This window comes from Notamacropus eugenii, chromosome 6 (genome assembly GCF_028372415.1).
Source record: "Notamacropus eugenii isolate mMacEug1 chromosome 6, mMacEug1.pri_v2, whole genome shotgun sequence".
In the NCBI taxonomy this organism is placed as follows: Eukaryota; Metazoa; Chordata; class Mammalia; order Diprotodontia; family Macropodidae; genus Notamacropus; species Notamacropus eugenii.
In genome coordinates this window covers 366654527-366671738 of record NC_092877.1, presented here as the reverse complement: position 1 = coordinate 366671738, position 17212 = coordinate 366654527, and the positions used below count along the sequence as shown (strand labels likewise).

General features: G+C 50.0%; 1 protein-coding gene across 1 annotated transcript in view; it reads left to right on the top strand.

Annotated features, from left to right (window-relative positions):
* The first annotated feature begins 2248 nt into the window (after nucleotides 1-2248).
* The window catches only part of GFM1 (G elongation factor mitochondrial 1), a 45923-nt gene continuing 30959 nt past the window's right edge, over nucleotides 2249-17212 (top strand). Inside the window, exons 1-6 of the mRNA XM_072618625.1 lie at nucleotides 2249-2437; nucleotides 4782-4931; nucleotides 5609-5741; nucleotides 6793-6997; nucleotides 8766-8882; nucleotides 10064-10214. Coding sequence (XP_072474726.1) covers nucleotides 2378-2437; nucleotides 4782-4931; nucleotides 5609-5741; nucleotides 6793-6997; nucleotides 8766-8882; nucleotides 10064-10214 — 816 coding nt within the window. The 5' untranslated portion in view covers nucleotides 2249-2377. The remainder of the gene's footprint in view (nucleotides 2438-4781; nucleotides 4932-5608; nucleotides 5742-6792; nucleotides 6998-8765; nucleotides 8883-10063; nucleotides 10215-17212) is intronic.

Genomic DNA, 17212 nt, shown 5'->3' with positions numbered 1-17212 from the left:
AAGGGAAAAACTCAAAATTTTGTTAGAATGAACATTAAAAATTGTCTTTATGCATAATTGGAAAAAAGAAAAAAAATAATCCTGCTGTTGTGGAAATCATCCTCTAAAAACTGGTTGGTGAATTCTCTGTGTATCCATATGGGTATCTTCATCTAACTCCTGTGTTTCCTTCCTAGTCACTGGAATTGTTCCTTTTAGTGTCTTCAGAATTTCACACTTGAGAACAGAAGCATCCTTCTGTTGATTTCCCCTGTAGAACTGAATATGCTAGTTCCTACCCATCCCTCCTCTGGGCCCTTTGGGATTTGTTCAGAAAAGCCATAGTGGTCAGACTCTGGACAGTTTTCCTCTCTTTAAACCACAAACTTGAGGAGGTGGGAATCAGACCCAGCAAAGAATTTCCAATGATCAATTTGCCCTTTGGAAGGATGAAAGGATCGTGTGGACAAAAATGTCATCAGCTGCTCTGCTTTTTGCAGAGAGCTACGATAGATGTCAGGCTAATTGAAGATCCCCCATCACTACTGTAAGCATGACCCAGTGCCAGACTTGTGATCTGTTTCCCAAACTTCTCTTCTATTTTGTCCAAGTGGTCTGTGGTACACTCTGAGGCTGTATCCTTTTGTTTTGTGAGTGTATCTGTCTGACATTTTCATCTCCCAAAGACTGCAAATATTTTCATGGAAAAACAAGAGCAGTGACTTGGCTCTGGAACAACCCATTCTGCTGACATGTAACTAACTGCCTCACAGAAGCCTTTCCCCAGATCCCTAGAGAGACTCAGACCTAGAATCGGCCAAAGGAGCTGGGCAGGAAGAGAAGACTTGGAGGCAGGGGAGAGGCAGAGGATGACAGGGCTTTCAGGTACCTGAAGGACCATTGTTCCTCCGTCCTTTCAGAGGACCAATGACATCATGGGTTTATGTCTCCACTGGTACATAAACTGGACTTAAGTGGAGGGCTATCAAGTGGGTCCTGCCTAGAGGATGGACAGATGTGATTTGGGCTTGGTGTAAAGAAAACATGTCTAAGCTGAAAAGCACACTCCATCCCAGTGAGGACCCAGGGCAGACTTGAAGACTGCCATGCTCCCACCTCAGCGTCCTCCGTGGCAGGCTGAAGAGAGGGGCTGAATTTCTCTGGGGCCCAGCAGGTGCTGCTGGGAGGTACTCCTGGCCACAAGTGTCCAGTTCTGAGACTGGGCCAAGAATCCCCACTTCTGCAAGAAGAACCACTGAGTCGGGCACCAGTCAGGGAGGTGAGAAGCTGAGCTTCCAGGGGGCACCGGGCTCTGCCATGGAGCCAGCACGGAATCAGTGCATCAGGGCTGGAGCTCAGCAAGGGACACAGGAGACCTGTCCCTCCTTCCCTGGGACCCTGAGGTAGCCTCGCTTTCCTCCCAGTTTCCTTCTCTGTACTAAGTGACCTCCCCTTAGGACTCGTAAAGCGTCCTGAGCGTTGTTCCCATGGCTTTCGACAGCCAGCACGCGGAGCGGGCTCCCAATAACATTTCCGTTTTACAGATGGGGGAGCAGGCGTCCTTATCGATAACCCGGGCAGTTCAGAAGGGGGCCCCCGCGCTCATCAGCTGGGTGACCTCAGGCTCCGTGCCTCAGGTGAGGACACCTGCCGCCAGGGGTCCTAGCGGAGGCCCCCGCTCTTCTGGCTCCCTGTCCGTCTGTCTGCACGTCCCTCCCGCAGGCCGGGAGCCCCTGGAAGGCGCCTCTCGTGCCTCCCCGCGCTCAGCACGTGCCTGGCACACAGCAGGCGCCTAATCAGTGCTGACGGATCGCTGGACGCAGCGGAAGGGAAGGGGCGCCGGCTGAGGAGGTGCCGGGGGTGCGGGAGTGCGGGGGCATGGGGAAGGGGGCGGTCCCTCTCTCCTTGGGGGGGCCGGGTGTCCCCAGCCGTTCTGCGCATCCTTGGGTCATCTCGGCAGTGAAAGGTTTGAGGCAAGCTCGGCCCGGTGCCCCCACGGGCCAGGCCGGCAGCCCCGGGGGCGGGGCCGGCAGGGGCGGGGGCGGGGCCGGCAGCCCGGGGGCGGGGCCGGCAGGGGCGGGGGCGGGGCCGGCAGGGGCGGGGGCGGGGCCGGCAGGGGCGGGGCCGGCGCCAGCGGCTTCTGGAGCCAGGCGCCTCCGGAGCGCCTGCAGGGCTCCCCCCGGCCGGCAGGGGGCGGGGCGCAGCTCCGAGCCCCGAGCTCGCGGGGAAGGCCCCGTGCCGGCCCCGCCTCTCCGGTGTCCTCTGCTCCGGAAGCGTTCGAGCCGGGCCTCGCCGGCCCGGAAGTGAGCTGCTGGAGCCCGGCGTGACTTTGAGCGGCCCGGCAGCGCCTGCGTCCGTGGCTGTCTTTCCGTCGGTCCGTCCGTCCGTCGGTCCCGCGATGTGGCTCCTCCGAGTCCGGGCGGCGCTGGGCGGGCGCGGGCCTCGGCCCGGGAGGCAGGTATGGCCCGGGGTGACCTTGGGCGGCCCCGCCCCCGCCTCAGTTTCCCCACGTGGGGCCCGGAGGTGGAGGGCAGCGGGGACCTGGGTTCGAATCCTGCCTCCGGCCGCCCTCGGGCCGTCCCTGCCCGGGTGTTGGGCGGTCATCGTGGCGCGTGTGGACCGGCGCCGAGCCTGGGGTCTGGGGGCCCGGCGGCCCCGCCCCCGCCTGCCTCAGTGTCCCCATCTGTCAGATGAGCCGAGGGACCCCAGCCCCGGCGGGGCGGCCTCTGGCCCGGGGGTCCTCGTGTCACCGCCGGGGACCCCGGGGCGGGCGGGCGGAGCTCCGACGTGTCCCTCCCCGGCTCCCGCCTGCCCCGGCTCGGCTCCGGCCCCTAGAGGGCCTAGGTGCCCTCGTACCCTCGGGGGTACACGTGGGGGGCCCTGCCCCCCGGCAGCTGGGCAGGGCTGGGCGGTGAAACATCCAGCCTGTTCTGTCAAGAGGCGTTTCTCTAGTGCCCGGCGTGCCCGGTGATGGATCCTGAGAAAGGCAAAAACCCCATCCCTGCCCTTGGGGAAGGCCCGTTGTAAGGAGGCTGGGGAGGGCCTGGGAGAGGAAAGGCCACCTTCGGAACATGAAGGATGGTGGTGATGGATGGACTGGCGGGGCCGGGTGTGGACTGCGGGCCGCTGTGCTAAGCGCCGGGATGTGCAGACAGGAAGAGCAGCAGGCCCTGCCCTGGAGGAGCTACTATTCTGAAGGGGAGGCCTGGCACCCCATGGGGGAGCAGGGGAGAGGGAGGCAGAGAGGGGCCTGAGGAGCCGGGGCAGAGCTGGGGCAGACGTGGGCCTGGGTCCGCAGGGAGGCCGGGGCAGGCGAGGAAGACCTGAGAGCCTGGGTCTTGGAGGGCACTGAGGCTCACCCCAGGTTCGAGGGCATGAGCTGGAGGGGGGCGGGCAGAGAGGCAGGAGGACGGGGAGGCCAGGGTTTGGCATGGGCACGAAGACTGCCTTTGTGCAGCCCCCGATCGAGGAGATGGTGGGGAGGGCCGGGTGGGTAAGGCCTGAGAGGAGGCCGCTGAGATGGCAGCGAGGTTGGGGTGGCGAGGCCAGGGTTTGGCATGGGCACGAAGACTGCCTTTGTGCAGCCCCCGATCGAGGAGATGGTGGAGAGGGCAGGGTGGGTAAGGCCTGAGAGGAGGCCGCTGAGATGGCAGCGAGGTTGGGGTGGCGAGGCCAGGGTTTGGCATGGGCACGAAGACTGCCTTTGTGCAGCCCCCGATCGAGGAGATGGTGGGGAGGGCCGGGGGTCTGAGGGATTCTATAGAACGGAGAAGGGGGAGCCCTCAGGAGGGCTGCAGCCGGTCACCACCCCAGGTGGGCCCCTTCCCCCGGTCCATCCCGCACAGCTGCCACAGTGGTCTGGAAAGACAGTCCAGATCTTGCCACACCGCTCTCCGGTGGCTCTTCGTGCATGCTAAGACCGAACAGAAACCTCTGTTCCACATTTAAAGCCTTTTGCCTGCCTTTCCAGCACCTTCAGGTATCAGCGGTCTCTCAGCGTTGTGTCCCTGCCTAACTGGCCCTCTGGCTTTCCTCACACAAGCCTTTTTCCTGGCTCACTTCCACACTTGGAAAGCCGCCTCGGGCTCCACCTTTTTCAGGAGGTCTTTGTGGTCCACCTCCCCTCCTGCAGTGGGCCGAAAAGTGACCTGGCGGTTCTTTTGTATATGATCTAATACGTCTGGTTACGTGTATTTGTCTCCTTTCCTGATGGAAGGTATGTTCCTTGAGAACAGGGCCTGTTTATTATGTCCTGGATCCCCAGCATCCAGCACAGCACATGATAGGCACTCGATAAGTATGTGCTACCTGCTCGTATGAAAAGATGATAGGAGCATTAGACCCTACGGGGGCACGTGTAACCGGTACGCAGCAAGAACTGGCCCCCAAACTCCGTGGGCTGAATGACTCGTCTTGTCTTTGGAGATGAAGAGGGAAATATCTGTGCTTTCATTCTGATGAAGGATGACCTCGCAAAAAAGGGAAAGCAAGCCACCGAGTATGAGTTTTAAGAGAATAAATAGCCTACGATGGTTATGTGCACAGATGGAGGATGAGGTTCCTTCACTCTCTTTTGCCTGGACTCGGTGCCACCTAAGTGTGGGGATCTGGTCCAGTCCCCTCCTGTTGCTTGTGAAGCCATGTGTCAGCCCTACCAGTCTGGGGCCTGCTCTTCTGTTCTCGCTGCTCTGTGTAACATGGTCTCTGTTGTCCTGTAGTGACAGAAGGCCTGCCCACTTCGCCAGCCCTGATCTCGTCTTTACATTCTTGTAAATGGAATTGAAGCCATCCTGTTTTTCCAGGTGGATTGGAAGAGCTGCCGATGGTGTTCAGGAGCTGTTCCTAACGAGAGGATTCGCAACATTGGCATTTCCGCTCACATCGATTCTGGGAAAACAACCTTAACTGAACGCGTGCTCTACTACACTGGAAGGATAGCAAAGATGCACGAGGTAGGAGCAGCTCAAAGACTGTGGGCTGCTGGGGACTGCTCTGATAGCTGCAATACCGTTGTGGCTTACTAGGCTTCTCCCCCCCCCATCTCCCCAGAAAGAAAAAGAAAATAATATGCTTGAAAACAGAAAGATGTTTTTTTACCTCTGGCATTGTTCAGCTACATTTTGATGAAAGTAAAAAACCTAAGTTCTTGGGAAGTACAAAGGAGAAAGGTCATGTTGACTTTTGGTGTTTGTCTGATGACGTGAATGAAAAAAATTCTGAGACATACATGGGACTATATTTTAGCACACTGCAGCCTTTTTACATATTTCCCCAAATGAGGGTCATCCTGTATGTCAAAAAGGCTAGCAGCAAAATCCTTTCCATCTCTCAGCAAATTGCACCACTCAGTGCCAGTGTGCCCGTGTGGGGCTGGCTGATTGCTGCCCCTTAGTGGCGTTTTGAATGGCTGAGGGGGGATTGGTCAGAATTGGTCATATTGTGCCCTGAAGTTCAGGTCGATTCCTTTACTGACCATGGCTACCATGACCTGAACTTTGGGATCAGGTGAGTCTTGTTTTTTAGGAGCCTTTTGATTTTCTCTCTCAATTAGGATCCTGTCATGTTAGAATTCTTCCTTTTTCACGGTCTGTCCGGATGTGTGTGAGTCTGAATGTTTTTTGGTGTTTAGGTGAAAGGTAAAGATGGAGTTGGTGCCGTCATGGATTCCATGGAACTCGAGCGCCAGCGAGGAATCACCATTCAGTCTGCAGCCACCTACACCCTGTGGAAGGACGTAAACATCAACATCATAGACACACCGGGTGGGCTGATGGACTTTTTCTGTTTGTAGTCTTTAGGATACGGCATGGATGGGGCCTCAGTCAGTGCTCTGTAAAAGAAGGAGCACTAAAGCAGGTCACAGGTCCTGGACATGTTTGTGTGACTCTGGGCCTCTTTGTCTTTAGGATAAAATAAAGGATCAGGTTAGATACCTTGAGGTCTTTTCCGGCTCTGAGTCTATCATCCAGTAATACCAATTGCATTCACAATAGGGCTTTTTTAGCCCCATGATAAGCAGGTTGTTTGGTACCAGAGAGAATCTGACCCTATTTTATTGATGAAGAGACTTATCCTCAGAGAAGTCAAGAACTTGTCCGTGGTCACAGAACCAATGAATGGGGGAGGCATGATTCAAACCCAGGGTTTTCTGATTCAGAGCCCAGGACTTTGTCCACTCTGCCATGTCAGCTCATTACTGTGTGGTGGTGGGCAATCAGTCATAAATAACGTGCTGGGTTCTGTGCCAGGAGCTGAGAGGTTACTGAGACACAAGTGAGTCATTAATTAATAGGATGCTAAAGACTGCAGGGTACTTGGCACCTCAGGTTACCAATGCCAACACTTAAGTACTTCCTCTGACAGTTGCCTTGTGATTGAAAATGGATTATAAAGTATTAGGGAAATTGGATTTGGTGTCCATTTAATTAATTCATAGCCAAAGTGACTCAATTAGGGCCATTTAGCTACTCCCATCTTTATGTAATTTGTTCTGGAGCTGTCCACACCAAAAGTGATCTGTTTGTTCGTGGTCTAAGAGCATTTATGTTGTTCCCAGGCCCTGTGCTAAGCACAGCTCACCAAGAAAGCCTGTCTTTGATTTGCTGCAGGAGATGGGGAAGGTCTGAGCAGATGTAGACTTTGGTGACCTTCTTAGAGAGACAGGTCTGTAGAGAGTGACTGACAGTCTTCACAGTCATTGGGCTGAAGACTTGTCCATTCACTTTGAGAGTTTATTGCAGTAAGCTTAGAGTGGTAGGTAGGCCTAGACAGAAGTGATGAGAGGACCATCACCAACCACTTTGGTCTCCTTAGGGCATGTGGACTTCACAATTGAAGTAGAGAGGGCATTACGAGTATTGGATGGCGCCATCCTGGTTCTCTGTGCTGTTGGAGGCGTTCAGTGCCAGACAATGACTGTCAACCGTCAAATGAAACGATACAACGTTCCGTTTCTGACCTTCATTAATAAACTGGACCGACTGGGCTCCAACCCATCCAGAGCACTTCAGCAAATGAGGTACAGAGGGGGGGCTCACCCCAGCCACTGCTGTGAGTATGCTGCGGAGGGAGGTGAGGGGGCCTGACTGTGTCCTGGCACCAGTGCCCAGGGATTTCAGATCTGCTTTAGCTTCCTTAGCAGCAAGAGTCAGCTCTGCTGCTGAGTTACCTTAGGTCTCATTGTACTCATTTGTTTGCAGGATAATCTTTGTCTCATCCTTTAGGTGGGAATTTTATGATCCTAAGTATTGTGCAAATTTAGGATAATGCCCAGCCCCAAATGGGCAAACAGTACAGTGCTGGGCACATAGTAGGTGCCAATAATGATGACGATAACAGTACTAGTGGTAAAAATAGTAGCTCTGTTGTGCTTTTGCAGGTGGCAACACTGAGGCCCAGAGGCTTTGACTTGCTTAGTCGTACAGATAATATCTGAGACTGGATTCAGACTCAGTCTTCTTGACCCCCAGTCCTGCCCTATGCTCACAGCATCATGATGCTGTCTTGAATAAATATTTGTTAACTGACTGGTGATTTCATCAGTTTAAGGAAAGATTCTTGTGAACAACTGTTACCCTGTAGGCTGAGGCTTGTCTATGACTTAGATTAATCCTGGGATGTTGTCTGTGGTACCTAAGAGAGCAGTGACTTGCTCAGGGTCACAAAGCTAGTCTGAATCTCAGTTGGGTTTTGAATCCAGGCCTTCCAGGCCCAGCATTTCATATGCTATGTAACTATCCTTTAGAACTCACAACAGAGATGGGGAGAGGCTCGTGTTGTCCTTCAAAGGGAATTTCCAGGAGAGAAAACTGTCCAATTCAGGTCGGCCCCTTCTCTGTAACAGTCCTGAAGGCTGCCTAGAGCCCTGAAAATGTAAGTGATGGTCCTGGGCTCCCATGGATGTCGGAAGTGGCCCTTGGACCCAGGTCTTTCTGGCTTTGAGGCCAGCTCTCTTCATTACATCACGCTGCCTCTGAACCCCAGAAGAGCCTCAACACATATTTTGTGCATTTTGTTTAAGGAAAACCTAGAATGTGATAAGAGGCGCATCTTTAACTTTAATCTTTATGTTAGGATTGCAGTTAATAGCCTTTAAATTACAGGAGGATAAAATGAAATTCTCTTACTTTGGTTTGTGATTTCTGCTAATAGTTACAGTAACCTAAGTAAATAATCTTCCTTAATTTAAAACTATTATTTGGAATCATTTGTAGCCTCTTACAAAGTTCACTGCTTTGCTTTCTTCCTGACCTCCATGACCATTGATAGGCTTGAGTATTACCATTCCCTTTTACAGATGGGAAAATGCATCTGTAGAGAAGTTGGTTGACTTGCACAGGTTGCCACAGCAAGTCAAGAGGGGCAGAGATTTCGTATATGGGAAGTTTCCTTTCTGTTCTGGGCATGTGGCTCCTGGGCTGTCTGCCCAGTGGAAAGTAGTGAAAGAGCTTGGGATGATGGGTAAAATGAAAGAGATGAGTGTAGTGGGAAGTACTGAAATGGGACAGAGGGACATTCAGTGGAGCATGTGTGATGGGATTTCCTTCAGAGAAGTCAAGGCAGCTTTATTTGGCAGTCAGCTTTAGGTTCCTCATTTGAGTCTGACTTATGTAGTTGTTCAGAATTGTAAAGTTGAATTTATTCATATTTAAATATTGGGAATTTTGCAGCAGCGAGTGTTCTATGTAGGTGACAAATTATTTATCACTCAAAATGTGAAGTAGTTCCCTAATTAGTGATTTGCCACCTTTTTCCTAATCATCTTAAATGCGTTTTTTATTTTCCAGATCAAAGTTAAATCATAATGCAGCATTTGTCCAGATACCCATGGGCTTGGAGGGTGATTTTAAAGGCATTATAGACCTCATTGAGGAGCAGGCCATCTACTTCGATGGAGACTTTGGGTGAGTGGCAGAACTTTGGAATTTGGAGAGCAGTGAAATGAGAAAGAATGAAAAGGAATTCTTTTCCAAACATAGTAACTCTTTGAAATTTGGCTGGAATGATTTCTTCCAAAATATTTATTGAAAAATTACATCTAATTTCCCTTCACTAATGTCCTGCTGATTTTTGTCCTGTGATCCTTTTCCTTTTTTTCCACCACGATCTCAGAGGGTCACAGGCCTGGTAACAGAAGAGCTGGTACAAGGCTGTGCGGTTCAGCGACCTTTTGGGGCGTAGCTCCCAGTGACCTTCCAGAATAGCCAGATTGATTTGCAGCTCTACCAGCATATGTTCATGTGTATGTTTTCCTGCCCTTCCTCCAACCTTTACTTTTCTTTTATGTCATCTTTGCCCTGATGATGGGTGTGATGAGGGACTGCTTCGAGCTGCTTTAATTGGCATTTCTTTAGCGGTGATTTGGAGCATCAGTTTTTTGTTTGTTTCTTTGTGGATAGTTTAAATTTCTTCATTCAAAAACTGCCCATAAAAGGGGACAGGAAAGATGGAGGCTGAAAGTAAAACAGATAATGAATTTGGCAATTAGGTAGTTGTTGGTAAGTGGGGTAGTTGGGGGAAAACTTCTGAGGTGTCTCAGTGATGGGGAGGAAGGAGAGGTGAGAGGACTGCTGGAAGGGAGAAAAAGGTCAAAGGAAAGCTTTTTTAAGACTGGGGAAATCTGAGCATGTAAGTTGTGTGGTTTGTCCTTTGTTGAGGAGGACCATGACATCAGGCAGATGATGCCATGACTTGCGAGTGAATTGGATTTAAGTGAGGCAGGGCTGTGCAAAGTCACCAGCCTCACTTTCTCCTCTGGAGCCATCTGGGTCCGGTGGCCAGATAAAGATCAGGATGGCTGGAGCTGGCCCAGTGAGCATGCTAGTAAGCAGGTGGAGAAGAGCTATTCTATAAGGAGACATTGAGGATTCATGAGAAAGGGAGAAGGATAACTGAATCAGGGTCCGGGAACGTTAAGGAGGCATGAGGCTTGTCTCTTCTTTTGGGACCAAAAAGGACAGAAAAGGCAGTGATGCCCAGAGGCTTTCAGAAGTGAGCAGAGGGAGCTGAGGGAAGCTTGCACTGTGTGCCTCCAATCTTCCAGAAAAGTTCTCATTTTCTGAAACAGAAGACTTTCTCTTCCCAGCCAGACTGTCCGATATGCTGAGATCCCAGCGGAGTTTAGGGCGGCAGCGATGGACCACCGTCAGGAACTCATTGAGTGTGTTGCAAATTCAGATGAGCAACTTGGAGAGCTGTTCTTGGAAGAAAAGGTCCCTTCGGTGGCAGAGTTAAAGGCAAGTATTCTCCAGATAGGCCCTGCATTCATGGAGGAGCAGTAATGTCTTGGCCTTATTTTTCTTTCTGGAAATTTCAGCTGATCGAGGGAATACTGGCAAAAAATAATGTGGGGTCTTGGGAAAATGTTTGTCACAACGTGTCACTTTAAGTAAATGGTTCCTTGTACAATATTTTGGCATAGAAGAGACAGAATAATAATATATGCTTTGAGGAAGACGCCTCATAAACATTATCAGCTGTGCCCTTCACACAAAAGAAAGAAGATACCGAAGTGTGTAAAAATGGGCAGAGCGCTGAGCGCGTCATAAGTGTCTCGTGTGGTGTCTCCCCTGCCCTCGCACTTGGAGCATTTTTCTCTTTTCCATTAACTGGTATAGTTTCAAATCGCATGTTAGAGGGCTGGCTGATAGAAATATTTCTTTAGCACTTTACGTATATTTGGAAGCAATGAGCCATCTTTTTACCCACCATCCTTTTAGCCTAGGAGTTCCTTGGGCACGGTGTTTTGACCCGAGTCCACGTTTTACAGAATAAATCCTTTTATTAAGGGGATTTGTTCTTTGAAGTTTGGATTCAGTCGGATGGTTGCCCTTGAGGGCCTACAAGGCCACACATGGCCTCGAGGCCTCAGGTTTCCCAGCCTGGTTTTAAGTCAAATGAAAAGAACTTGATTCCTCTCTGGATGCAGCTGTTGCTTATTTTGCCTTTAATTCCATCAGGTATCCTTGGCAGTTTTAGCTAAGGCTATGCCACCACCCAGCACTCAGGAAGGCAGACTTGCAGAGTGGAGCCAGCCTTGGCCCAGGCAGCCATGAGGCGCTGGGCTGGTGCAGCTGCTGGTGGTTTCATGGTCTCAGGATGTTCTCACTGGGGAGCCATGTTAAGGCTGAAGTCAGTAAAAATGTGGGAAGTGAAAGCTTTTGTGTGGCTTTGCTCTAGTTTCTCTTCCTCTCTTTCTCTGCAAAAGCAGATCAAGTGTGTGCAGAGCTTCCTCATCCCTCCTCTGTCCACTGACAAGAGTGGGCAGGGGCCAGAAGGCGTGTGATCAGATGCCTGGCATGCTGGGGTCAGCCACAACCCAGTGCATCCAGTTTCTGCTTATGCCATCAGTAGATCCAGTGAGCTGGTGGCCAAGAACTTGGTGCCAACTCCCCCTCTTCTCTGTAAAAAATGAGCCAGTTGGAAAAGATGCCCTTGAAGACCCTGGGCAGCTTGAAAATGCTTTGATTCCACAATCATTTCTTTTGAACGCTCTCATTTCCCCCATATGATCCCTTCTAATTTGCAGTGTTGAAGGAAGGCCATTGTAAAGTAGTTTGGGCTGTTCAGTATGCACAGCTCTCCCCAAATCCCCTTGTCCTGCACCCTGGTTTGTAAAATAAAGCCGTTTTTTGCACACTTGAAACCTCTCAAGAAACATCAGTTGTTATTACTGTCCTGCAGTCTCTTGCCACTGGATTTATGGGGCTGTGCCCTTGCCTGGAGTGGACTTTTGCTTTCCCTTTAAGGCTTAGCTGAAGGACTGCTTCTGTCCGATCCCATGGCTCAGCACTGACCACATCATAACTTGTACACAGATACTCTTCCCTGTGGCACTGAAAGCTTCTGGAAGACGGTGCTGGTTCTTCATCTTTATGTCCCCTGTGTTCAGCACAGTAGCTGGCACAGAGCATCTGTTGAGTGAACATAGTAAGGAGGTATAGACATGTATGGTAACACCTGCCTGCCAGTCAGAGATCGCTGGAATCCTCAGCTGTCTGTAAAATAGCCAGGAACAGAAAGGAGACAAGAAAGAACCGAGCCTAAACACTGCTGTTACAAAGCCTTGGCTCTTAATTCAGAGGCACTTCATCGTAATTCTTACAAGAATCTGGTTTCCTGTTTCCCATGGATTGAAAGCACAATTCGGTTTAGACACTTAAGTGCCTACTTACACTATGTGACAGTGTGCCAGAGGCACTGAGTCTTGGGATCAAAGGATCCTCGTCCAGAGCTGGAGGGACCTTAGAGGTCTGCCCTTGTAGAGAGGGAAGGAGAGCCCCCAGATCTACATGGACATTAGAGAACTGTCAGAGAAAGTCCTTTGTTCAATCTGAGTGTAAAGATTGTTGCTAGTGAGTGATCCTAGAAGGAGGTGGGAAGCAAGACATTTGCATTGGGCTTTAAAGACTTGCTCAGAATTCCACCAACACAGATAGAGAGAGAGGCTGTTTCAGGCTGATTGTTTGCGCTCATCCGCCCTCTGGATCTGAGCTCTCTTTGCCTTTCTTTTGGTGCTGAGCCTAGGCTTGTTGAGAGATTGACTGAGCAGAGGTGCAGAGGAAGGAAAGGCCTGATTGTGTGCAGGCCATAGACTAGATGGAGGCAGGTATAAGAGGTTGGAAATGTAGGATTGGTACTATATTGTGGAGGGCCTCAAATGCCACACAGAAGAGTTTTAACTTTCCTCAGGGGGCAGGAGAGAGCCACTGAAAATTACTTATCCACAGAGTGATGGGACAGTTGGCAGAACCTGCCAGCAAAGGAGGAGATGGGAAGATGTTTCTGAGGAGGAGCTACATTGACTCCAAGGGCATCTCTCTGAGAGCTCCCTCTGCCATCTGATAATGGATGGACATATACCGTAGTAATAACTCTTGGTCCTGTAAAGAAGAGCCTGACTCTGTGACCTTGGGGAGATAGTTTCTCTTGGCTTTGGCCACCTGATGTTTATAATGAGCAGACTGGATGGGATGAGGGATGTGTAGCCAACATCCCTGCCGGCTCCAACTTTTTCTAATTCTCCCATTTTCCAAAAGCACTAGATAAATTTATGAGTCATAAACTGGTAATATTTGAAGTGCTATATTAAAAAAAATTTGTGTTTTCTTTCATGGTGACTCTTGGTTAAAAAAAAAGGTTTGCAAAGGCAGAAGCCTTACGTTGTGTGCCCTCCAGTTAGACTAAGTCATGTGTAGTTTTAATGGGCTGTCACAGGGAGAGAATTCCTCCTTCACGATCTCTGCAGTGTGGAAAAGCTGCTATTTGAACCTGGGTTTTCTGGTGTGTCCTGGAAGTGTAGTGTCCCTCCACCATCATGCTCAGGGCCTTGGTTTGTAGACACTCTGGAATGGGGCAGAGTCCTTCCTAAATGTAGCAGATTAATCCAGATACACAGAAGATCTGATTGGGGAAGAAGGTTCATGGTGACTTTGAGAAGTCCTCTTGGAAAGCTGATTTTGGCTGTATCTTTGAATATAGAACACGGATAGCCGATATCTTGCAGGACTGCAGTAAAATATCTTCCCTTTTTACCAAGTTAGATTAGAATGTCTGACGTGTATACCATGTGGTTTTCTGTTTCCCATGTTTTAGGCATAAAAGACAAGGTTAGGGAAATAGTTTTATGTGGCACACTCCTTCTGGAAGAGCAAGCCTGTAGGAGGCAGGCTAGGATTAGTCACTGTAAGCCGTCTTAGCTTTTGGCATAAAGATCTGAGGAAGTTTTGGTGTTTTAGCTAAAAAGGGTAGCAAGTGAAATGTGTCGCACTTGTCCTGAGAGCCCTGGAGACCCGGGGAAACCGAGGAGGGAATGGCCTGACGTGACAGGAGGATGGGGGAGGCTTGGGACATGGGCTCCACCCCTGTTTGGTTTGGGTTTTGCTGGTACTGGAAGTGTAAGTGATGCTGGATTGAAGAACTCCCTTGCTCTGGGTTTTTATCTCCATGGTTGGCTTCTGGTTCACAGCCTCACTGTCTTGTTCATCTCTCCCTCATCTTTTTCCCATCCATGCTGTGACTTCTTTGCCAGATCATCCATCACTTTGGCATTGCCCTTCTCCCTTTCTCTCCCTTGGTTTGGTGGTGAGTTCTTTGACTGCTCTTTTCTGTGTCTGTGTATTCTCTACTCTAGAATCCTCTTCTTCTCCCACTCGCCTCTGCCATCCTTTGCTCAACACTAACCCTGGATTGTTCTTACCTTCTGCCTCCTTCACTGATCCATGTGCTGCTGAACAGAGGAGAAAATCCTGAAATGGTAGTGATGGCACCTAGGCTCAGTTCCTCCGTACCACATCTTGTTGTTTCTCATCACCTGAGCATGTGTGGGGCTGGGGCCTTCAGAGGCTTGGCATCCTTTCTCTACTGTGGCATGATGAGCCTCCTTTTGGTAGCTGTTGAATGGCTTTGGAGGGCCTCCTTTCATCCTGAATCCCTGGTGCTTGTTTTCACTGCCCCATTCTCAGGCTTCCTCAGCCCTCTCAGCTACCCCTGGAGCAGCAGCACCTGCAGTCCATCCTCTCCCATGATCTCTTGGTCCCCCCATTGCTCACCCTCCTTTTCTCAGGTCTCATTTTAATGTCTCCCTAGCTGCATTTGATGCTGCTGACTGTCTTCTCCACATTTTCTTCTCCCTCAACTTTTGGGTCATTGTTGCCTCCTGGTTCCACCTTTTCTGACCACTCCTCCTCAGCCTCTTTTTGGCCCTGCTCACTAGCCCCGGCTGTCCCCCAAAGTTCTGTCCTGAGCCCTCTCATCCCATAGATGGTCTCCTGGGTGATCTCCTCGACTCTCACTGGTCCCACTCCTAGGTCCACATTTCCAGTCCTCATCTCTCTCCGTGACCTCTGGTGCTTCATCTTCAGATGCCTTTCTAAATTCTAGTGCCACAGAAACATCTCTCAGTGAATATGGATGAATAGATAAGCAAGAAGACCACAGAATCTGGGAATGATGATTTAGACTTTTCATTTCATTCCAGCCTCTAAAATGAGGGGAGTCAACCTTGAAGTTCCTTTTGGCTCTAAATCAGTGATCCTGGGAGTGTCTCTAGATAATTCTTGATATTAATAGGAATGTACCCCCATAGCAAGGTTGCAGTTGGAGCACATGATGACATGCCTTCCATGGGCACAGCACTGTGTTGGTGTGGTGGATTCAGAATGAAAAACATTGTAGGAGGAGGGAAGTGTAATGTCATATAACATAACTTACGAGATTATTGGAACGGGATTCAGGGCCTGGGAGCTTACTGGCTCGTCTGTCATAGAGTCAAGGCTCAGCCCAGGTCCTTCCAGGGTTCTCCCAGGTTTCTGTTCTTGGGCCACAACTTGGATCCTTCTTCAGGTACTTAGTAGTTGTGGGACCCTGAGCGAGGCCCCTAGCTTCTGTGGTTTTTACCAGCCAGAGGAATCCATAACACAAGGAAAGTTAACGATCCTTGGTTTAGAACTTGTTTTGTCATAGAAACAATGTTATCCATGGTAGATTCCCCAAAACTGCAATGCATCCTCCGTAAGTGGCATTGGTTTACTCGTATTCCCTTCAGATTGCCTGGCATTCAAAGCCTCCTCCCACAAGCTGCTCCTCCTCACCTTTCTTGCCCAGTTTCACCATTCCCCATCATGAATTCCACTTCCCAGCCACCATAGACTGCCAGTGGGCATCTGGCTATATCACTTAGCAGTTAGTGTCAGTTCTGTTGGTTTTCTCCATCCTTGTTTTGAGCTCTCTGTAGTCTTTGATGCTACTGACCATTCTTCTCTCTAGAGTCACCCTTCCCCTTGGGGTTTTCATGACATTGCCTTCTCTTGGTGTTCCTCCTCCCCCTCTGACCACTTCTCAGACTGCTTTTTGGAGTCATCATCCAGAGTGTACCCCTGATTGGATGTACCCCCAACTGGATGTACCTCTGGGACTCTGTCCTGAGCAAATCTGGAGCAATTTCACTAGTTTGGTCCAGGGAATTCTTGATGAGGAAATCTTGTCCAACACTGATCTGTACGTTTTGCAGCTTAAATGTGTAATTCTTTGGTTTGTCTGCCTTGTTCTCTCCATTCTAGTCCATCATCCATAAAATTTCCAAAGTGATTTTCATTAAGTGCTGATCTGGCCATGTCACTTCCTACTCAGTGAGCTCTAAGGGCTCATCAGGCCCTTGACAGCCTGGCCCAGACTTCCCTTTCCAACCCCATTGTGCACTCTGCAGCTTCACCAGGTATTGTTCTCCATCCTCTATCTTGTCCATGCCAGGGATGCCCTCCTTCCTCCTGTCTGCCACATGCTGCCCTTGAGTCACCTTCTGCACAGAGCCTCGCCAGATCTCCCCTTTCCATCTTATAGGTAACTTCCTTATATTTACTTTGTCTTCTGTCCACATCTGTGTTCATGCCGTCTTCCCCAAGAACGTAGAACCTCCTTGGGCATTCTTGTGTTTGTACCTCCACCAGCAGTGTTGTAGATTGTCTGACTCACCCACTGATAAGTGGTGACCAGTGTGCATCTGAAGGGGCACCTGCTGATTCCACGCCTGGCATTCCGTTCACTCTGCCATGCACCCTTTTCACTGTCACTAGAAAAGTGGGTCATTGTACAGGGGAGATGTACAAGATCAGGAAACACATCGTACAGTTTCTCAAAGACAATCCAGTGCTGTGGGGCTGCTGGTCATAGACATGATGAAGAGGTGTAGATTGCAACATATTGCCAGAAATGGCAAAAAAGGATGTCATTAGAGAGACATATGTATGATTGGGGGGAAAAAACGTTGGGCTAGGCCAGCCATGTGAGTAGCAAGGGATTAACCTGTGGGCAGCCTGTGGGCTTCACTGCTACCAGTCTCATATCATGAGATATAGAGGAAGCCAGAACATGAGGGGCTCCTACCCCCATCCAGGGGATTGATGGCAGGCCAGGAGCAAGAGTCCCTGTGGATGGGCCATGTAGTTGTGTGTGTTGTTGGAGAGAGGATCTCCACAGTTATGATCACAAAGCTTCTCGTTTATTTGATGAAAAATGAAGCCATCCCTCTGTCCTTTGAGAAGTGATGCTAATGCTGATCATTTAGAGTTTGAGGGGGAAAGGCTCCTACAGGTGACAATTAAACTATGCTTTCTCTGTCATTGGAACGAGTGGTCTTCAAGGGTGTCATGAGTGAAATTTAACCAAAAGGTAAACCGAGACATGTTTCTTTGAGCAAGATACCATTTTTTTTAGACAGGGGCAATAAAAGGGTCAG